The sequence below is a fragment of the Aethalodelphis obliquidens genome, unplaced genomic scaffold (assembly GCF_003676395.1).
Source record: "Aethalodelphis obliquidens isolate GAN/ISIS:26980383/991018 unplaced genomic scaffold, ASM367639v1 scaffold6, whole genome shotgun sequence".
Classification (NCBI taxonomy): domain Eukaryota; kingdom Metazoa; phylum Chordata; class Mammalia; order Artiodactyla; family Delphinidae; genus Aethalodelphis; species Aethalodelphis obliquidens.
In genome coordinates this window covers 24,788,366-24,811,365 of record NW_020837950.1, presented here as the reverse complement: position 1 = coordinate 24,811,365, position 23,000 = coordinate 24,788,366, and the positions used below count along the sequence as shown (strand labels likewise).

General features: G+C 44.8%; 1 protein-coding gene across 3 annotated transcripts in view; it reads right to left on the bottom strand.

Annotated features, from left to right (window-relative positions):
- CCDC149 (coiled-coil domain containing 149) overlaps nucleotides 1–23,000 on the bottom strand; it is a 99,026-nt gene that overhangs the window by 19,345 nt on the left and 56,681 nt on the right. For all 3 annotated transcript variants that reach the window (XM_027103232.1, XM_027103233.1, XM_027103234.1), the window contains 5 exons: nucleotides 11,759–11,875; nucleotides 10,768–10,940; nucleotides 9,982–10,054; nucleotides 8,490–8,574; nucleotides 6,127–6,271 (listed from right to left, as the gene is read on the bottom strand). In XM_027103232.1, coding sequence (XP_026959033.1) covers nucleotides 6,127–6,271; nucleotides 8,490–8,574; nucleotides 9,982–10,054; nucleotides 10,768–10,940; nucleotides 11,759–11,875 — 593 coding nt within the window. The remainder of the gene's footprint in view (nucleotides 1–6,126; nucleotides 6,272–8,489; nucleotides 8,575–9,981; nucleotides 10,055–10,767; nucleotides 10,941–11,758; nucleotides 11,876–23,000) is intronic.

Below are 23,000 nucleotides of genomic sequence, written 5' to 3'. Positions count from 1 at the left end.
GGCAGGGAAGTTAGTTAACTTAACCAAAACCTCATGTAGGACTCAGCTGGTGATGAGTCTGGATTTTTAACCTATACCTCAGTTTACCTCCCAAGTGCATGCTCTTAACCAATAACCCCCTAATGGCACTAGAAAACCAGCATTCTCACACCTAAAGCAAGGTCTCTTTAAAACCGTTCATAACTGATATATGGATGCAGCCATAGCTGGTCTTGCAAAATATAACCCAAGATACTTCAAATGACAGAGAGTCTTCTAACTGGCCTCACACTGAACAGATATGGCAGGTGGTCCACTGAACGTGGTGTGATGCAGCCCACAGAGAGAAGGGGGTTATCTGAGTCTCAATAGCTGGCAGTACTCATAGATGGAGACAGTAGAAGTACAAACAGGGTCTGTTCAATGAAGTTCAACCAATCCAACAATTACTGAGGCTGTAGGGGACACTGAAGAGAAGCAGACCCTGTCCCTGCATTTAGGGACTAAAATTTTGGTGGGAGACAGACAGATGCACACAGACAGACACACACAAGTACAGTACAGTGGAAGGCTTCAACAACAGCTGATAGTTATTAATCACTTGTTCTGTACCAGGTGTTACTCTAAGCCTTGCACAAATATTATCTCCCTTAGCCCCTTGTGACAATAGATGAGGTAGCTCTTATTACGTTTATTAGAGGCCAACTAACTTGCCCTGGGTGACACAGCTGGTAAGTGGAGGGTCCCGAATCAAAACCTGAGCCTGGAAATACACAAGTCCTTCAGTAGAACTGTGGAGAGGACTGTGAAGATTAAATGAAAGATGAATCCAGAGCGGCTTGTAGGGACCGAGATCATGAATGATCTTGCTGCCATATGGAGAATGGCGAGACTTTTATTCATTGGCCACAAGGAGATATTGAAGGGTTGTAAGCAGAGAAGCAGCATAAGGAAGTTTAGGAAAACTGGTTTTGATGTGGCGTTGAGAATGAACTGGAAGGAGGATGAGTAGAAGCAGAAAGACCAGTTAGGAGAGTGCTGTACTGGGCAGTGATGACGATGGCTCAAAGGAGGCAGAGGGGATGCAGGGAAGCCAAAGGGATGGAGTAATAATACGGAGGAAGATGAGAAGTTGGAGATGCCTACGGGATATCGGGGTAGACAGCTGCACAAATGGGAGACAGGAGGATCTGGGAGAGCGAAGATGAGAGTGTACGCTGGGGGTGAGTCTGCTCCCCAGCAGAATGTGAGATGTCAGAAGAACGGAGGGCCAGAGCACCACCCGCGGAAGGTGAGAAAGGACCAGAGAGGCACAGGTGCAGAGGGGAGAGGAGCGCCAGGGGCATGTGGGGAAGGGAGAGAAGGTTCCCGGTGGGGCAGCATGGTCAGTATTGTCTTATTCTAGAAGGTGGTCACACAGGATGAAAAAGGCCACTAAGAAGACATGCCCCACCCTTGAGAGAGCTGTTACAAGACAGAGGAAGGGGTGAAATCCAGAATCCAAGTGACAGGGGTGGGAAAAGCTGCCTGTGAGAAGGTTGAAGCAGTGGATATAGATGACTCTTCAAGAAGTTTAGCAGGGAATCCAAGGAGGCAGCCAGGGCAGTAGCCTGAGGCATAAACAGCCTTGAGAGAGGTTTTTTTTTTGTAGGACGGGAGAGATTTTAAAATAAAGTTTTTATTTAGCGGTGGCTTGTTTTAGGATAGGGGAGATTTCAGCATATGTCTACCCAGTAGTCTAGAAAAATCCTCCAGATGCCAGGCTTCTAGAGAGATTTTCAGTAGTAGTTTCTGATGATAGCAACATCACAGGAAATCTGCAAAGACAGAACGAACCCAGGAGCCGGCCACCACTGTGCCGCTGTCCTTGCTCTCTGGACAACACAGCAAGTAAGAATCTCTGAGTGAGGGCCCTGGGGGGAGCCCGATCCCAAAGAGGAAGAGGTGGCCGTGGCCCCCCGCAGACTGGAGAGAACCGTGCCCCCCTACCTCCATCCCACGGGACCTTCTTTTGAATCTCTACTCTGATCCCCGACAGCTCCCGCTGCTTCCAAGACCTTGAACTTCCAAGGTCTTGAACTACCACTGGCCACCACTACCACTACCTTGAACTACCACTGGCCAGGGAGTGGGGAGAGCAGTGAAGAGTTTTAGGCAAAGCACAGAGGGTAGCGAAAGGCCAGCGTATCCTCACGTACTAACCACCACGGCTATCACCCCAGCACTGGCAGAGTGATGGCTTGCTGGGAAGGGCTGAAGGACCAAATGTGGTGTGCTGTGAGACATAACTCTTAACGTCTGTCTCTTCATTAATGCTTTGCCACCTGTTTCTAAGACACGTGAACCCCGCCCCTTCTTTAACCGTAGCTAGACAACTGCAAACTCACAAGAAGTCCCTCAAGCAAAATGCTTATTAATTGAACTTCCTCTCAAAATATAAAGTCGTAGGTTTATTCATCAGTTCTCCAAGATGGCTCCCACTGGGCCTTCTCAGCGTCGGGGGGTGGGGGGGTGGGGGGGGTAGAGGGGGGGTGTGCCAGGCAGTGAAGAAGCAGTAGGGGGAGCACACTCTTACAGAACAGAGCACCTGTATCCCTACTTCTAATGCTCCAGACAAACAAAGCTATTTTTAAATCTTAGGTACAAAAGGCTAAATCATGGGGGACAACAGCAAGCAGACCAAATGCACATTTTATTCTTAGCCCTCACTCCATCTGTTGTATAATTCGTTTCTTTCCATGCCCCCAAATAAAACGTTTATTGAAAGTGTGAAACTTAAGACCCTCAAAGGATTAAAAATGGCACATTAGGTACTTTATGTACTGATATGAGGCAATCTTCAAGATCTATTGTTATGAGAGAAGAAAGCAAGGTGGAAGACAGTGAAAAAAACTTTTTTGATGAATACTAGATGCCATTTGTAAAAAAAAAAAACTAAAAAAAAAAGAAAATCTATGTCTATATAAATATATATGAGCATTTATGTGTGTCTATATAAATGTACTATGCGTTTGCTTATATATGCATCCTTGGAGAGGATACATGAAAAAGGAGGAATGGTGGTTTCTTCCAGGCAGGGGAATCGGGTGGCTGAGAGATAAAAGTAGTTTGGAGATATATTGTTGCTCAACCTTTTAAAACGTAAATCAACAGATGGTTCAAAATTATTAAATAGTAGTTAAAAATGGAAAGGTACATTAAAAAAAATAAAGCCAGCAAAATGAAAATGTCTGTCTCTCTCAACAGAGGGCGAGAGCCCAGGGCACCTGGGGATGTGTGTGGTTGCAGTGGAGTATGGGAGGAACGTATAAGGAAATCAATCTGTCACAAGAGGCGGCAGTGTCAGGCCAGCAGCTTGGGGATACTGAGTTTGGCAGGCGGTGGGACTCAGCTGGGCTTTTTGGTGGAGGCTTGTGTCGTGATCGGCACTGTAGCTGGCAGGTGGGTCTGAGTGTGGCCGGGCAAGCAGTGGAGGAGGTGAGCTGGGGTCTGAGGATGGAGGGTTGATGGGAGGATCTTCCCAAGGACAAGGTAATGGTCTGGTGGGAAGGAAGAAGAAGGGGCAAGTAGGAGATGTACACTGAAGGACCTTGGCAAGCACTCAGGAAATATATACTGAATAAGTGAATGAATGCATGAAAACCATAAAACTTAATGCCTCTTTGCATGTGAGTATTAAGGGAACAGGAACAAAGGGTTAGAGGACATTCAATCATCCATTCATTAAGTAATCACGAGCCCCCACTGGGCCCAGCACTATCCGACATACTGGGAGAGAACAGTGACCAAAGTGGACAAACATACTGGCCCTGGGACAGCTTCAACCTGAGTGAAGCGGAAGTTGGTCAAACCTAGGTATTAGGATGGTGAGCAGAGCACGTTAAATATTCTTCAAATCACGCTTTAAATGGCTGCATGGTATTGTGCCTTACGGATTTACGGTAATCTTAACCATTCTCCAATTTAAAAATACTTGGGTTGTTTCCGCTTTTTTCACCCTTATAAATGAATCCACAGTGAACCACCTTATGTATAAATCTAGGGCATCATTCTGATTCTTTTCTTTAGGATAAATTCCTAGAAGCGGACCCTCTGGGTCAAAGGGCACAAGCATTTCACAGTATTTTAAATGTACTAAGGGATGGTTGCTCCGGACTCTAGACTCATTGAATCCGAGTGAGTCAATGAGGGTGAGAAAGTGGGGTTTGGGGGTACTGGTGACCCCCAAAGGAAGATTGCTATGGAAAATTCACAAGAGGGCTTGGGAGGTGTTGAAGCGAGGTGATCTTTTGTTCCTGCCCAGTGGCATCACTGGGGGCTTGCTAAAATCCAGAATCCTGATATTCCCCCCAGAAACCCCCCTAAATCTGCATTTCTAAACAAGCACCCCCTCCAGGTAATTCTAACACAGGTGCCCCCCAGAACACACTTTGAGGGGGTGGCTATCGAAGAAGTAGAGGTGGCCTCTTGTTCACAAAGATGGGAGGTGAGTGGAGCTCACGGGAACCCTTTGGGGGTTCAGGAAGACCTGGGAGGTTTCTGGGTGAAGATGCAGAAGCAGGACGAGGGGCAGAAGTTGAAGAGGTTGAAAGAGGAGGTCACAGGACAGCTGGGCCCCAAAGGAGGGAGGACGGTGTGGACCCACAGGACAGTGTGCTGGTGTGCTTCCCGGAGACTGGAGGGATAGGATGGAAGACATTGCTTTGGCGGGAGCAGTAAGCCTTGTGGCTCAGGACAGGCAGGCTTGGTTTTCTCAGTAAAAGAGGAGCTGAAGTCACCTGCTGGGAACAGACTAGGGTTTAGAAGACCTGAGGAGGTTTGAAAGAGCCCCAGTGGGTGCCTTATAGGGAGCTGGTGAGGACAGAGAAGGCTCCTGGGGACACTGCCGGGGGCAGGGGATTCTACCTGAATAAAACTGACCTGGTACCTATTCTGGGGAGACTCCCGTTTCTTCGTCCTCCCCCAGAGGCATATCTCCATTTTGGCATCTGGCTGTTTCAGTCCTTGATTAAGATTTCTTTCAAAGGAATTTTTAGAACTTCTTCTGTCAATAAATTACCCCTGTCATCCCTTTGAGATTGCCCAGACTCCCTCCACTGCTCTCTGCCTTCTTTTATATATATCTTAATCTCCTGCTCAACCTTCCCTTTACTCCCGGCCTCTCTTTTTGTTATTTTGTTTTTACAATACTCTCCATCATTTTCCAGTTGCCTCTCTCCTTGCACCCCGCCTCGCCGGGCCCCCGATTCCCTGACCCCTCCCTGTTCGTGCTGGAAGCCCAGCCTTGGGCACTTGCTCCTGTATTCCACGCTTACATTTTGCTTCCACATGTAGGTCTTATAAGCAGGACCAGCTACGTAATTGGCAGAGCTCAGCGCAAAATGAAAACTCAGGGCCCCCTTATTCAAAAAAGATTAAGATTTTCGAGATGGTGACGCAAAGCATTGATTAGACCCAGTGCAGGGACCTTCTGGGCACTGGGCCATGTGTGACTGCATGAGTCTCTGGTCCTCAAAGCTGGCCCTGTTTGCAATGTGTCTTGCTTTAATTTATTGTTTATTCACCGTTCTCTGAACTCTTCCAGTTTTGCTTCTGTTGTCCTGACCTGCTACTTTAACTTGCTTGATTTTGCCCAACATATTTATAGTAACCAAATAAGACATTCTGTTTTAATTATTGTTTTTTGCTGATCTGGAAAAGTGGCACGAGACTCCATTCTAGGCCCAGCTGCCTGAAAGCTGATGCTTGGGTGTTCCTGCTATTCAGAGCCCAAGAAAGCTGTGCTGTGAGGTTAGAATGGCACGAGGAGGTGCCTCCCCTAGAGAAGATGTGGAGGAGAGTAGATTAAGATCCCCCGGGCAAGCATACCATCAAAATCAGCCAGGTAATATGCATTACTCTGTGAGTGGCTCAGAGTAAGCATTCAATAAGCAAGAACCAGTATTATTTCCATGTTGGTTCCAGCTGAGAGCCAAGATGCTGTCATAATGCAGAAGCACAGTTCTAGCTCAATAAGTTTCCCTCCAGATTTAAGGGCTCTTCTTCCCTTAAGGCCGGCAGGCCCACCACCTGGTTGCCACCCACTGCTGAGAGTCATTGTCTCACATATCTCCCGCCCGCCCTGCACCCCAGGGTCCAGCCACCTACTTGTTGGTCTGCCTCTGGTGCTGGATCACCATGTTTTTCTCATGGATTGTCTCCAACAGGGCTGTTGCCAGAGATTTCAGATCAGAAATGGACTGTGGAGTGGCTGGGAGGCTGCACCCGTGATCCTCAGATAACAGATCCTGAACTGGGTGGGATATAAAATTTACAACTCAGTTTTAAATCCTTCTGGAACGTTGGAATGCAAACCAATGTCAGTTCTTCCTGGATAATGAAGCTGGGATCAGTTCCCGGCTTCCACATGCTACTGTGTTGTAATTGAAGGGTCCACTTCAAGTGTCAAAAGTGAAAAAAAATAAAATTTAGTGTGAGGGTTAAACAGAAAGGAGGAAGTACTCATGGACTTTTAGCAACACCTTTTATTTAAAGGATAATAATTTTTTGCATTTGTCCAGTATTTTATGCTTTTGAAACACTCATGCTGACTAACTCATTTGAGGCTTCAAATTTTAAAAAGAACATGGAAAATGTTATTTATTCCCATTTCATGGACAGAAAAGCAAGGCACTGATGGATTAAAAACATTAGCTGAAGGTCACACAGCAGTGCAAATGCAAATGGCTCTAGTCCTGAGCTCCTGGCTTTATATCACAGCTTCCCACAGTACCCTTGGTGGGAGGTAAGATAATGTAGGAGATCATTTAGAACACAAAATATATTTTGTATATGCATGTTTTTAGAAACTAAGAGACAACCCCAAAAGACCACAACCACTTGTATTCCTATGAGACAGAAAAAAGAAGAAATAATATAAATCTCTCATTATATATCTTTGAACACCATTTCCTATATGCCTATATGTAGACACACAAATTCACACATTTCTCTCCAAAAATGGGAAAAAGCTCTGCTTTTTTCACTTAACCTTATGTCTCATCATGAATATCTACTAAAATATAAAATGTAACGGCTGCTTAGTAGTCCATGCATAGATCTACAGTAATTTATTTAATTACTCCTGGACAATTATGTTGTTTCCAATGTTTTTTATTATAACTAACGTAGGAAGAACTTTCTTGAAGCAAAATGCTTGCACATGTCTGTAATCATTTCTTGTTGGCTCAGAGGGGATCAGTTTAAGGCTTTTTATAACAGAACCAAATGGTTCTCTAGAAAGGTTGTGCCTGGTTGACGGCCCTGCCAGCGTGTTTGAGTGTGGCTAGCATTCCCCAGGTCGGTGACAGGATTGGGTCTCAACATTCAAACATCCAACATTCAAAGGCTATCAAGGATATCCAGAGCTATACTTAGATAGGCTACTTCACGTTTGTATAGAGGGTGTTCTTTTCTAGCTGAGTGAAAAAAAAAAAAAAGAAGTTGCTTGGAAAAGTGCCTTGATTATTAGGTAGTCTGGAGATTCACCATTTTTTTTTAATCCCCCGTAGCTCTGATGAGGACTGCCATTTGATCCTTGTTGGTCTGCACTGCCAACAAGCCCAAAACAGGCCAGTCCAGCACGGTCCACTTGAGGGTCATGTTTAGAACTGAATTCCCAAATACTAAGTGTCAGAAGCAAGCTGTCTGCTATTTATTTCCCCTGACTGTTCCTGGAAGATCATTATTTTTCATTGGAATCGACAAGAAGGAGGAACAAAATCGCAATCAATAAAAGCTTCTTTAGGGCTTCCCTGGTGGCGCAGGGGTTGGGAGTCCGCCTGCCGATGCAGGGGACACGGGTTCGTGCCCCGGTCCGGGAAGATCCCACATACCGCGGAGCGGCTGGTCCCGTGAGCCATGGCCGCTGAGCCTGCGTGTCCGGAGCCTGTGCTCCGCAACGGGAGAGGCCACAGCAGTGAGAGACCTCCGTACCGCAAAAAAAGTAAAAAATAAAAGCTTCTTTGAAAAAGGCACATGTGCCATGGTAAAATGACTTCAGCAGCTGTGAGACTTTTCTAGTCTGATCACAGAGGCCAGGAAAAGGAGACACTCAATGAGCATGGAACGGACACTTGGAGATGCTAACCTGGTGATTACAGAAGGGAAAACATTCTGGAAAGAGGAGCATAGTTAGGGGAATAGATGCAAATGGGGTCCAGTCATTAGAGAGACCTCTAAGGCAGCGGCTCTCAAAGCAGGGTCCCCGAACCAGCATCAGCATCACCTGGGAACTTTTTAGAAACGCGTATTCTCCGGGCTCACCCTAGACCTAGTAAATCAGCAACTCTTGAGGTGGGACCCAGTAATCTGTGTGTTAATAAGCCCTCCAGGCAATCCTGATGCAGGTGGAAGTTTGGGGGTGACTGCTCTAAGGATCACTTCCATTCCCAGTTCAAAAAATGAGATGTGGACCCACAGTGCTCGCATTCTGTGATCACAGGTGGTCCCTCCCAGAAAATGACCCCTACCTTGCTTTGCAGACAGGACTCCAGTCAGAGCACTGCTGCTGGATTTACCCTGGCCTTTTGAGTTTTTCCGTCTCTCAAGAGCATTCTAAAGCAGCATGGGGAGAAAACAAAAACCTCTGTCAGAAAAGCCAATAATGGAAAAATACCTAATTCCGGTAGATGCATCCTCCCATCCAGCACACAAGAACTCTTTACAAACTCCAAATGCTAGCCCAACTTTTAAAATTCAGAGTCCCTGCCAGAGAGTTATGATTTTTATGGACCTGGTAAAGAGTTTTGTTTTTTTCTTTTTAAGTTGGTGCCCAGCAGAATTACAGCAATTATATCCTCCTATATATAGAAGGTACTCAATGCATATTCGTTAAATTAAATCAAATCTGAAGCAAGAACTCAGTCTAATGTGTGAAGTCACTAGTTATGGAAACCCCTTCCAAACAGACATGAGATGGAGACTAGGTTTACTTTCATGGCGCAATGCCAAAAGATCATTAGTGGTGTCTGGAAGGTTTCTGTGGCTGGACTGGAAGAAAAGCCATGATTGATTAATGAAATCTGCCGTGGACTCAAGGTTAAGGAAGTGCATGTGTGTCATTCCTAGAACAGAACGTTACATTAAAATTGATATGTGCTACACAGCCAGTGCTTGGCACATAGAAGAACTGAATAAATGTTGTTAAGTGAATGCATATACACATTTTTTAAATTATGTATTAATTATACAACTTTAAGAGCTGTATTCTTCTTTGGCTGTGTGTGTATATATAGATGGGTGTAAACTCAAGGGGGGCCCCCCCGCCCCAGATTGGAAAAGGAGGAACAGCATGGAGACTTCTGAGAAAAAAGTGAACGTCAAAAGCCAGGAATATGAGATGGCTGCCCCAGCACAGAGACGGCTGTAAAACTTCACCCTCAGGAAGAGAAATCAATCTATTTTCAAAGCAGAGAAACCCAGGAGATTTTGCTAATTATAACACTTACAACTAACATCTGCAGAAACATATTATCTAACGAATGGCACTGGAATTAGACTAAATAACAGTGGGGAGAATTTAAACATTCTGTCCTTTTAGTGTGACGTGAACATTATCGTTTAGATTGTGATTTCCCAATCTTTGTTTCTTCATTGCTCAGAAATCATTTTCTTATGGATGATTAGGGGACAAAGAACATCTGATGACAGAACACTTTATAGAAAAGCTGGATGGGAAACCTAATTTAATATAGACCGAGGCTGTATAGTGGTCACATCCAGATTCTGGTGGTCTCAGTGTGCCCTGTCCAGATAACAGAAGCAGCTCTTGCAAAACCTGTTTTTGTTGTGTTTGCCGTTTGGGGTTTAATTCTTACTGGTTCCTCAGTTAAAGCTCTTATTGAACTATCTGGGAGGGCAGGCAAGCACTAAAGTATCTTTGGCACATAAAAGGGAATTAAAATAGAATGACACTTAGATGTACAATAGTGAATCATCACCGTCACCGTCATGATTTTCTACCTTATATTTGGCAATGTTAGATTTCAAGAGGTTGACCTCTTCATGAAGTTGCTTTAATCTCTCTTGAAGGTACCTGAAAAAGAATATATACAACTAGGAAGAGTTTGGAGGCAAAATAAAAAACATACACTCAAGTAGGAGAGGATAAAAAGAAAACCACACACCCAAAGGGCCACCTTTGACCTACAGTGCCTTCCCACCACCGAAAGCAGAAAAAGTGCACCTTGGTGACCTCTTCTTAAATGGATGTGATCAAGGTCAAGTATGCCCAAATCACTGAAACCTCACTTTAGGACAGCCCTCTGCAGAGATCCCCTAAGGGATATCAACACAGTTTTCACATAATTCTCATTAAGATGATTCCACTGGGAAGCAAGGCAGCAAGAGGCAATACCAGACACAGCATTAAGTTAGTCACATACACACACTGAAATTTGCCTCTGGGAAAAGAGACAGCTAAGGGAATTTCTCAATTTATTTTCTTATTCTTTTCTGTCTTCTTGATAGCAATAATAAGCAGCTTTCACTGGTTCCCTACCCTTCTCACCCAACCGGGGAGGGCAGGGGGAAAGAGGGTATGGATGTAGGCATGTAAGCATGTGGTTCTTCTTTTCTTACTGCTACAACTAACGTGTGACATTAATATCATTGTTTTAGGGTTGAGACTTTCCTTTCACTGTAAGGCTATTTTCTTAAATGTAAACAGGGCTGCAAATAACTCCCAGCCTGCAGGCAAGTGGAGAGCCAGCATCCTACCCCAGTACGAGCCTGGGACTGGTCACTTACCTGTTCTCCATACACAGGGCATCCACGTCAATGATTCGGTTCTCGTGGCCGCTCAGGATGTGGTTTAGCTCCTGGTTGAGCCTCTCGACTTTGTCCTGGTAGGAAGACCGCTCTTCTTTAACATCCTGAAGCTCGTCCATAGAGGCCTGCAGGTCATGCTCCAGAGACTCAATCTGAAACCAGAGAAGTGCCCTTACTCAAGGTAGTCTGCAGGCATCAGCTTTATGGTTAGAGACGAGCCTTCCACTTGGCTGACTGACTTTTAGAGAGCTTATCAATACCAGCGTCTGCTATAAAACCGTAAGCGCCACACATCGGAATATGATAAAAGCTGAAAGCAAGGAACAACTTCCGGCCAGACACTTACTATATCCAAGATGAGATGGATTGCAGCAGCTTGGAAACACAGAACTGATCACTTACCAACTGCAGCCTGCCCTAAAGCCAGGGGCTTGGAGAGGGCAAATCCAGATATTGGGAACAACAGCCAGTGTCTTACAAATACATACTTTTTCAAACCACTCTAGACCCAGAAATCACGTTCTGCTCTTCAAAACCAATTAGTGAGAGGAGCAAAACGAAGCCTAGGCTCTCTAAGCTGTTCCCTAACTAGGGCTCGGTACCCGTTGAGATTTTGCCTAAAAAGCATCCACTCAGCATTTCAGCGGAAACTTGCAAATTAAGGCCAGTCTGTCATGTTTGTTCTCTCCCTGTCTATCCTGGTTATGGGGGAGGTTTCTTGTTGTGTTCAGAACAATGGCACCCAAAGTAAGAGAGCAGACCTGCTGGAAGACAGAAATGCAAAAGGCTGCTTGGGAACCTAGCAGAGAACAGAGGGAGTAAATGCATTCAAACTGCATCTTCCTTCCTCCTCTAACCGCGTTCCAAGCACCCCACGGTCTCTGAGAAACTGGGGCACAGTCTACTCTTCTCTGTGTCACGCTCAGCTGTGCAAACATATCCCCCACTCCTAACAGATGTTGGCGATAACCTGTTCCCTTGCTCTCTCCAGCTGCTGAACCAAATCTTCACGCTCATGGGCTGCAAAGTGCCGCACGCCGATTTCTTCGTCTCCCAGCCTCTGTTTGGCAATTGTCATTCTCAAGAGCTGCATTTTCCATTGGTAGAAAAAGAAGAGAGAGAGGGAGAGAGAGTTAAAATGAAGAGATCCAAACGAAACCCCAAGCATACTAGGCAGAAAGTGCTGGAAGTTAAGATTTTCCAAGAAATACTGGAGAAAGGCACAAGACAAAGAAATTTCTTGCCAATATCATTAATTAAAAAAATTTTTTAAATCCATATTGTATGTACAGATACATGTGTGCACACCACACCTATAAGGCTAACGGGAACACAGGCCTGGGCATCTGAAGGGGGATAGCCTGTTTAGCCCTGCCATAGTGAGGGAAAAAACTCTGTGTCTCTTTTAAACTTAGCAAAGGTTAAAAAATGATAACACAATGTTGTAAAGTATCTGCTGAGATGGGCATGCTCCCACATTCTTAACAATTAGGCTATGTTATCAAGAGCCTTAAAGATGTCCCTATCTGACTCTTGCATCTGAGTGCTAATTCAGATTTAAGCCTAAGTAACCTCATCGCCTCTCACCCCATGAATGTTGACAATGGATGAAATACTTTGCTGTAGTTCTGGACTAAAACGCTGGGGAAGAAACTTAATTTTCTTTTTTGCACAACTCAGGAAAACAGCTACTGTGCAGAGTTTCCTTTCTGACCTCAGCAGATGAACTGGACTGACAGTGTTAATTCAGATTTAAGAAATTATCTGAATCTTGGTTTGAGTAGATTCGGGATCTACATGCAATATTAACTAGATCGGATACCTTTTATATTTTCACATGTATACATAGGCTCTCCTCACCCTCATCAACATCCATTAGTTACTGAACTCTGTGAACTGGCACTGAAACATTCCAATGTTTTGCTGCTCCAGTTTTGTAAAGTTTTACAGTGCAATACCTGTTACTTTTCAGAGACAAACCAAAGGTTAATTTCTCTAGGTTCTTGCTGTTTGCTTTAGCAGCATTTGATGGAGGATCTTTTTATATATATATATATACATTTGTAATAGATGAAAAATAAACCAGATTGCAAATCCCATTTTTTTTTTTTGAAGCAAACCATGTACCAGGTTTTTGGTCCAAATTGTGTAATATAAGTTAAATTGCATTCTATTAACCCATATGAGTGTATTTCTGTACCCATAGTTATGTTGAAATAAAGTTCTAAAAAGCAAAAAAAAAAAAAAAAAAAAAAAGTCCCTATCCAATGATCCAGTAACTCTACTTCTGATAATCTGGGCTAAGAATAATCCCAGACATGGACTAGCTTTAGGAAAAAAGAAAAAAGTAGACTGTGCTGTTATTTATAGAAAGAGTAAAAAAACAATAGAAACAATGTCCAACAATAGTGGAATGGCTAGCAAATGATAATGCAATCAATCAACTGATTGATTGTTTGATCAATCAATCAAACAGCAAATTTCCAGCCGTTTAAAATGAGGTTGATGTGAACTATGTAGTACCATGGACATGCGGATGCTGCCACACTAAGTGGGAAAAAAAGCAGAAAACTAACTTGAATACGCAGTTTGGGGACTTCTCTGCCAGTCCAGTGGTTAAGACTCCATGCTTCCACAGCTGGGGGCCTGGGTTCAATCCCTGGTCAGGGAACTAAGATCCCACAAGCCACACAGTGCGACCAGAAAATAAATAAATAAATATTTTTAAAAAATGTTTAAATAAAGGCACTTTCCTGCCAGTCCAGTGGTTAAGACTCCGAGTTTCCAATATAGGGGGTGCAGGGGGCACGGGTTTGATCACTGGTCGGGGAACTAAGATCCCACATGACGTGCGGCACAGCCGAAAACAAAATATGCAGTATGATTGAAATTATACTAAGAACCCACATACAAAAGAAAAAAATTACCAAATACATTAAAACCCTTAAATGTGTGTGTGTAAGTTTAGGTGATGCAAGACTGTGTATGCTATCTGTTCTTTGTTTTCTAACTTTTAAAATAAGTATACATGACTTTCATAACGTACTTTTTAAATGTTTTAAAATCCCTAGGAACTAAATTCTAGTCCTAAAAGTGTAATTTTCCAAAGCATCCCTGCAGAACCCTTGGCTTTCCCAGTCTCTGGGGCCGAGCTCCATGTGCAGCTCCAAACTTTCCAGTAGGGCCATGATGGAAACTATGTTAGAGACTCCAGGAAGGTCCAGTGGTCCCAGAGCATCCCCTACATGCCGTTCAGTGCCAAGCAGGTGGCCATTAAAAAGTGCTTTTTTGACTTTACAGCACTGCTTGCTGATGCTTCTTCGAGAGAGGTCGCAAGACTGATTCTTCCACCTCCCTGTAGGGTGTGTGCAGATGGGCTTCATATATGGATGAAATCCTGGGGACAGTTTTTTGCTGCCACACAGATCCAACCCATCCAGGAATACCTGCTGGGGTATGCTCTCCCTTGTTCCTGCGTGGATCCTAAGGGATTTGTTGCCAATAGAGAGAATGGCTTTATTTTTCAAGTCCCTAAGGATTTAGGGGCAGGTGAGAAAGTTAAAATCCAAGGTAGAATATTAACTATATAGGAATAATAAATAACAGCAATGAACTGTGCAGGAACTGATGACTACTGAAAAGTAAAGAGCATTTTCAAATGACACATATATATATTTTACATCTTTATTGGAGTATAATTGCTTTACAATGGTGTGTTAGTTTCTGCTTTATAACGAAGTGAATCAGTTATACATATACATGTGTTCCCATGTCTCTTCCCTCTTGTGTCTCCCTCCCTCCCACCCTGCCTATCCCACCCCTCCAGGCGGTCACAAAGCACCGAGCTGATCTCCCTGTGCTATGCATCTGCTTCCCACTAGCTATCTACCTTACGTTTGGTAGTGTATATATGTCCATGCCTCTCTCTCACCTTGTCACAGCTTACCCTTCCCCCTCCCCATATCCTCAAGTCCATTCTCTAGTAGGTCTGTGTCTTTATTCCTGCAAATGACATATATTTGGGGTCCTTATTTGAAAACTAGTCAGATGAACTGGACGTGTATTTATTGTGCGTCTACTATGAGCAAATGCATCATTAGGATCAGCACACAATGTTCCAGGCAGGTGGAACAGCTTGTACAAAGGCCTAGCAGGGGACATACGGCACTTAGGTACACAGATGGCCATGCTTAATGGAATCCCCATTCCAAAGCTCAAGGATTCTGAATTTGTATACTTGCCTAATGCAAATTTATTTGTAGTCTCGAAATCAGCATTCATGGTGCTTTTGCATCATGAGGGGACATGTGCAGATAAACACAGAGCTGCAAAAACTGGGAAGCATCCCACAGGAACGTTCCCAGCTAAAGTGGAACAAGGCAATGTTCTGCTTTCTTGTTTTAGCTCATACTGTAAACAAGTGTCCTTTTCATGGTTTCTTTCGTGCCACTTTTTTTCACATTTTTGTGCTTTCTGTTGGTGTTTTGCCATTTAGAATGGCCCTCCTGTGCAGTGCTGGAGTGTTGTCTCGTGTTCCTGAGCACGAGAGGCCATGATGCGCCTTACAGAGAATATACGTGTGTTAGATGAGCTTCCTTCAGGCATGAGTTACAGTGCTATTGGCTGTGAGTTCAATGTTAAAGAATCAACAATATAAATTAAATAAGGTGACTTTAAAGAGAAACACATATAAAACAGTTCTATATTGATCAGGTGACAAAAATATTGTGACCAGAGGCTCAGAGGAACCTAATCTCCTATTTCCCCTAGGAACAATGGTTCAATATTCCCTAATTCAGTGTTTGCAGTGATTTTAGAGAATGTAACTATAGCAAATGTCAAGAATCGGCTGTACTGTGAGAGGAACGGAGTTTATGTCAGAACTGGTTAATTTACCTGAAAGCCGATATGTGAAAACATCTTTCACATCACAGTCTTGGCTCAGGACTTTCAGAACCCCAGGTGAATACACAGAAAGACAAACAGCTAACCAAGCAAGAAACGTTTCTCAGATGAAAGGGTCTAGGAACAAGAAGGCCTGTGCCACTTTTGGCATGAGGCAACAGGAGGTCTGCAACACGGCTTTGAAAGCGGGGCGCTTTTCCTCGTATGTGAAAAGCCAGACTGACAGCCTGAACTTTAAGTAATAAAACACCACTGAGGTTTTCCATTCACAGTACGCTTCGCCGAACACTTAATTTAGAATCACACAATTATGTTTGCTTAATGCCAATTAATTATTAAACATGTTTATTGAGGTCTGACAGCCATATAAGAGAGTCATCTTTTATATACTGGATGCCTGTTAAGCTTCAATAAACATGTTAACAATCATTTGGTGTTCATGTGCATACAATATCGGCTATTAAATCTCAGGGCTGGACTAGATGAAACACTTATTTTTAAAAGTGAGGCCCAAGTTGGTAAAAGCTGGATCACTGGTTGGGTCTGACACTCAAGTTCAATCAGCTGAAGGGGCCCAAGGAGGCCATCGCAATAGGGATGGCAGCCCCAGGGAGAGTTCTCTTGCCTTCCCAGCTGACAGCTGATGGGCTCTGGAGTCCATCTGCCAGGGGGCGGGGGGGTGTTCTGGGGCCAAGTTCGAGAGCTGTGCAATCTCAGGAATATGCCTGAACTTCTCTGAGTCTTAGTATCCTTCACTGTAAGAATACGACAGTAACAGTACAGCTTTTTCCTGGCCAAGGTTGCTGTAACTGTTGGGGCCCAGAGTAGGCTGCCCCCAAATGTGCCTCAATGGCATATTTATTATTTTGAATTAAAGTTACTTAAGAAATGCCCAACACACGAGGGACACTCTGACCCTCCTTTCTGTCACCCCGAAAGCAGGAAAAAAAAAAATCTCTCATGTGAAGGGTGCCCTCCTGTATCTGGAGGTAGAAGGATGCCCTTATCGCCAGAGATGGGGATTCGGGCGAGAAACCAGTATAAACAAACCCTGTTACTGCTTTAATTTACTACCCCAAGCCCAAACTCGGTTTAGATTCTTCACTAATTGGGCACCCCGAACCTAAGTTTCTTTGTCCTGTCAACTCCTCCCAAATTTATTATTTCTTTGTCTAAAAAGTGTAAAAGTTATATGCTTTGGGCTCTTCTTAGGTCTCATGTCTATGGGACCAGCATGAATTAAAATGTGTTTCTTTTTCTCCTGTTAATCTGTCTGATGTCCAGCCACAAGAAATCAAGAAGGGGGGGGATTCCCTATTGGTCCAGTGGTTAGGACTCTGCTCTTCCACTTCAGGGTTCAATCCCTGGTTGGGGAACTAAGATCCTGCATGTCGTGTGGGACTCCAGAAAAAAAAAAAACAAAAACAGAGAAATCAAGAGGAGTAGAGGGGGCAATTTCCCCTACCCAACATTAAACACGAAGTAAGAGAGTGACGTTGTATTAAATGAGCATTTAATTTAGGAGAATTCTAATGTATTTGGCAAAAAGATGACGGGGAGAACCAAGTGGAGGAAGAGAGAGATGGAGAAGAGGGCATGGGAGAGAAATGAAAATGTTTTAAATTGGTGGCTCTACCCACCCCTGCTTTCAATGTCCCAGCCTGAGAGCAAGGTGGGAGAGGGACTGATAATACCTTTAGACAAAATCATACTGTTCATATTTATACATAAGACTCCTATTCAGGAGACACATGGCCACCTGCCCTGAACTTCATGGACAATTTAAGAGACCGTCAAGGTGAATTTCTGCTAGACACAAGGTTTTGCCTCTTACCCGCTGACTTTAGAACCTAGTCCCAAGTAAGAGAAGATGAGATTTCTCTACCATACTTAGCACAGCCCCTGGAACATACAAAGTGCTTGATCAATGTCAGCTGCTATTACAATTATTGCTGTGCTCATTGGTGTCCTCCTCCACGTGAGTTTCCCCACACATATGCCCACTGGGGAAGTCGATCTTTCTTCTAAGCTGGAGGAAGCCGAGCTGCTGAGCCAACCTTATCTGTAGACTGCAGGCAGTGAGGCTGATTTCCCACCTTGGAAGCTCTATGAAGCAACTGCTTGGAGTGCTTGATTTCCTACAATGGGGCCATCAACACTGCACGGCTAGCCTCCCTGTGCCAACGCTTGAAGTGGATCAGTGCCCTGAGAGGCACGCACACGGCCACCAGGAGATGCATCCATTTGCTGATTTAGATGGAAATAAACATTTATGAATGAATTATGGGTGTGAAGCGTCCGCTTATGGATGAGGTGCAGCTGCAGCTGGGATGTGGCTGAGGGACACGGCTGCAAAACGATGCGACAAAAGGCTCTTGGGCACTCTCCCCCAACCCTGCCGATGGAGTCCAACTCCTCTGCCAAAGCCCTGCTCAAACTCTGGTCCTGCCAAGGCCCCCCAGTCAGAATGACTCGCTTCTTCCTTGATCTCTTCTTGGGCTTCATCCCTCATAGCCCTCAACAGTCTCTCCCTCCTCTTGTTTTCATTTGCCTGAATCCATTTTCCCCAACAGACAGTGGGAGGAAGGCAGCTGGCAGCAGGAGCAGCTATGATTTTCCAGGTGTAATCTGTGTTCAGATCCTGTATCTGCGGATCCTAGTCACATGTCTTTGGCTGTCATCTAGCCTCACTGAGCCCCAAGTGACTTTAGTGTTTTTGAAAGTGGAGATTGCCTTAGTCTATTCAGGCTGCTATAACAGACTACCATCAACTGCATAGCTTATAAACAACAAACATTTATTTCTCATAGTTCTAGACGCTGGGAAGTCTAAGATCAAGGTGCGAGCAGGTTGGGTGTCTGGTGAGAGCCTGCTTCCTAGTTCATAGATGGCTGTCTTTTTTCTGTGTCCTCACATGGAGGAAGGGGTGAGAGAGCTCTCTAGGGTCCCTTTTATAAGGGCACTAATCCCATTCATGAGAGCTCCACCTTCATGATCTAATCACCTCCCAAAGGCTCCCACCTCCAAATACCATCACACTGGGGAGGAGGTTTCAACATATGAATTTTGGGGAGGTGACACAGTCTATAGCATTCCACCCTTGATTGCCCCCAAATTCATGTTCTTCTTACACGTGAAATACATTTACTCTACCCCAATAACCCCCAAAGAATTAACTGGTTCCAGCATCAACTCTTAAGTCTAAAGTCCAAAACCTCATCTAAATATCATCTAACTCAGGTATGGGTGAAACTCGAGGTGAGATGCATCCTGGGGCAAACTCCTCTCCACCTGTGAAATTGTGAAACCTAGCAAGTTATGTGCTTCCAAAATACAAAGGTGGGACACACACAGGAGCGACATTCCCATTCCAAAAGGCAGAAATAGGAAAGAAGGAAGGGGTGACAGGTCTCAAGTAAGTCCAAAACCTAGCAGATCAAACAACGTTAAATGTTAAGGCTTTGGACTAATCCTCTGGCTCGATGCTCTGCCTTCCAGGCCCACTGGCAACATCACCGCCAAGGCTTGTCAGGACAGTCCTGCAGTGGCTCTGCTCTGGTGCCCTGCAGCTCTACTGGGCTGCGGTCTCAGCCCTGGGGCTCCGGGAGGCCCCCTCCATTCTAACCCAGGTGAAGGCAATCTGTCCCCCAGAGCCATGTACTCTAGGCCTGTGGCGGGAGTGGCAGCCTTGCTGGGCTCTAAATTAGCTTCCGTGTCATTCTTCTCTTGCCCTGAAAAATAGCGCCCGGCCTCTGATCCATACTAATCTCTTTACCACATGGTTGTTTGGCCAACACCCTTAGCGTTCTCATTTTTTGCAATATGGACAGGCTGAGAATTTTCCAAATCTTTAAATTCTGGTTCCTTTTTGCTGAACAATTCCATCTTCAAATCATCTCTCTCGTCTCACATTTTATAAGCAGTCAGGAGAAACCAGCCTGCTCCTTCAACACATTTTTTAGAAATTTCCTCAGCTAAATATCCAGTTTCATTGCTCACAAGTTCTACCTTCCATAAAACAATAGAACTCGATCACAGTTCAGCCAGATTGTTGCCACTTTATAACAAGGATGGCCTTTTCCCCAGCATCCAATAACGTGTTCCTCATTTCCATCTGAGGCCTCATCAGAATGGCCTTTACTGTCCATATTTCTACCAACATTCTGTTCAGGATGACTTAAGTATTCTCCAAGAAGGTGGACGCTTTCTCCACAGCTCTCTTTTTTTTTTTTTTTTCCTGAGTCCTCACCAGAATTGCCCTTAATGGTCCATTCACAGCAATGCTGTGAAGGACAACAGGCTTTTTCAAGCAGGAACCTCAAAACTCTTCCAGCCTCTACCCACTACCCAGTTCCAAAGCTGCTTCCACATTTTAGGTATTTGTTATAGCAGCACCCCACATCTTAGTACCAACTCCTGTCTTAGTCTGTTTAGGTTGCTATAACAGAATACCATAGACTGAGTAGCTTATAAACAACAAACATTTACTTCTCACAGTTGGAGTCTAGGATGTCCAAGATCAAGACACTGGTAGGTTCGTGGTCCAGTGAGGGCCCACTTCCCAGTTCATAGTCAGCTATCTTCTCACTGTGTCCTCACATGGCAGAGGGGGCAAAATTGCTCACTGGGGTCTCTTTTATGAGGGCACTAATCCCATTCATGAGAACTCTGCTGTCATGACCTAATCACTTCCCAAAGCCCCCACCTCCTAATACCATCACATTTCGGATCAGGTTTCAACATATGAATTTGGGGTGGGGGCACATTCAGTCTACAGTAAGAATAAAAGCTATCTTGTAGACAGAACAGCTATGTACGGCTGCCCAGCCTGTGCACTGCACAACTCCAGCTCTCGGGGTTTCCATCCTTGCAATGTGAAGATACAATGCAATAATCACTCTCTGAAGAGCTTTAAAAGTACAATCCCCAGTTATAGCTGGTATGGTTATAATTCTTATACAGTGACTCTCTATCTGTCAGAGTTACTGGGAAGATGAGATGCAAGAATTAATAGGAGTGGATGTTAGCCCTTCCTCACCCCCGGTCCTTGTGTACTGCTGCAAATAGCACGCCTAGGGAGAGGTCAACACCAAAAGCCATTGATCAAACATTCATCTGCCAGTGTTGTGCTGGGCGACTTAACAGACAAGGTCCTGCCTATCTTTTCTTTACTTTTCCTGTTGGTTTTCTCCACATCCTCTCCAACTGCCCCCTGACCTTTTGAAATACCCTTGATAAAATTAGACAGGAGAGCTTAAAAGGCTCCAAGTAGGCAACTCTATTGTGTATACCAAAGTTCAAATTCCTAAACCTATATGGCAAATCTAGTTCTAGCTTTAAACAAAAGAATCTGTCACTTAAAAAAGAAACCCAGCAGTTTTCATATTCTTCCTCCCAGGCTCTGGAGATTATCATGCACACACTCATTAACGTGTGTCAATATCTCTCAGTTAACGAGCACCCAACTTGGGCCAAACAACATGCTATATGCTTTCCTTACACACGATACCTCCAGTGGCTTTTCACTGCAATGGAATACATTTGGAATAAATTGCAAAGCCCTTATGAGAGCTGCTGATGCATGAGCTGCCCCTGCCCACCTCCCAACCCAACCTCCAACCACCTCCCTTGTTTGCTGGTCACACTGGCTCTCCTTCAGTGCCTCAAGCACAACCTGCTCCCGCCTGCCTCTGGGCCTTTGCACTTGCTCTGCCCTTGAGCAGCCTGCCCACAGGTCTATCCAGAACCCACTTCTTTTGTCTCTTTCAGGTCACAGATCAAATGTCACCTCCTCTGAGAGGTCTTCCCTGGACACTGTCCCTGAAGCCGTTCACCTTCAAGGGCCCCACTGCCTTCATCATACTGCTAGAAATCAACTGGTTCATCTGTTTGTCCCTCCCCCTGTCAGCTCCACTGCAGGAACCTGGCTGTTCATACACGCTGAAATAGCCGGCACCCATAGCAGTGTCTGGCTAACCGCAGGGAGTCCTCAGATACACCTTAAATACAGGAAGTCTCTCATGTGCTGCTTCCCAACCCCGGGAGGCAGACACTGCCCCATCCTCCTCATAGGGGAGAAGCTCATAGGGGCTGCTGCAGGGCTCTGAAACTAGGGCTCCTTGCCTGGGGCCCATGATCAGATCAGGAGGCTGCAGTGTCCCCTCACCCTTAACACAACAAGCCCTGTCCTAGGTGCTTACGCACATTGCCCCAGTAAGTCCAACAGACACTCTGTGATGCACTGTTACAATCCCCTTGTCAGAAGAGAAGCAGAGACACAGAGAGCTGGAGTAAGTTGCCCACGTCACAGACCTTAGAAATGGCAGGGCCGGGAGCTGACCCCAGGCAGGCGAGGGTTCTGGAGTGCATGCTCTGCGGCCTCTCTCCACACCGACGATAGCACTCACTGCCTGGCGCTCCCCCTGTGGAGGGTGTTCTGCATTAAGTGCCCTGTATAACTTCCTGTATTTAATCCTCACAGGAGGCACGCTGGCCCCCTATGTCGTGCCTGTGTCACCCAAGCTCGCTCACTCAGGGTCTCTGCACCTCATCCCCCGGTTATCTGACCACCTCCCACCTCACTTCCTTCAGGCCTCTGAGCAAAGGGTGTGTCAACAGAAATGCCTTCCTGACCACCCAGTGTAAGTAGTTGCCCCCCTCCCCTATCCCCAGCAGCCCAGGCTGCACTGTACAGCCCCCTAGCCTGCAGTAACCTGTTGAGCACTTAGCACCTTCTGACATATTATACTGTATTTCATCAAATATAAGACTCTATCAACTCTAAGACCCACCACTATGCATGACCAAAAAGACTGAAAAATACCAATCATCACTACATGATACCAATAACTACATCAGATATGTTCAAATTGAAAGCCTGTGCCTCTCAGAATCTGTGTAATGTCATATATTAATTTGTTTATTTGCTTACTGCCCATCTGTCCCCACTAGAATAGAAGCTCCATGAAGGCAGGAACTCATTGGTTTTTGTTTACTACCCTATTCCCAGACCATAGCGTTGAGTCTTCAATAAAGATGTATTGAAATGAATTGAACTGAACTACCCTCCATAGGCAAGTTATCTCCATTGTACAGATGAGAACTGAAGACACAGAGAAGTCAAACAACTGGCCCAAGGTTACACAGCTAGAAAGACCCTGAATTACCTTCAGATAGTTCAGAACACATTGCTCCCAGGGCGACGATCTTTAGAGAGTTGCACCAATCGCTTCTCGGCCTTTTGGCTAAGATCAAGTGTAGAGAGTGGAACCAAGCAGTTTTTTTTTTTTTTTTTTTTTTTTTTTTTT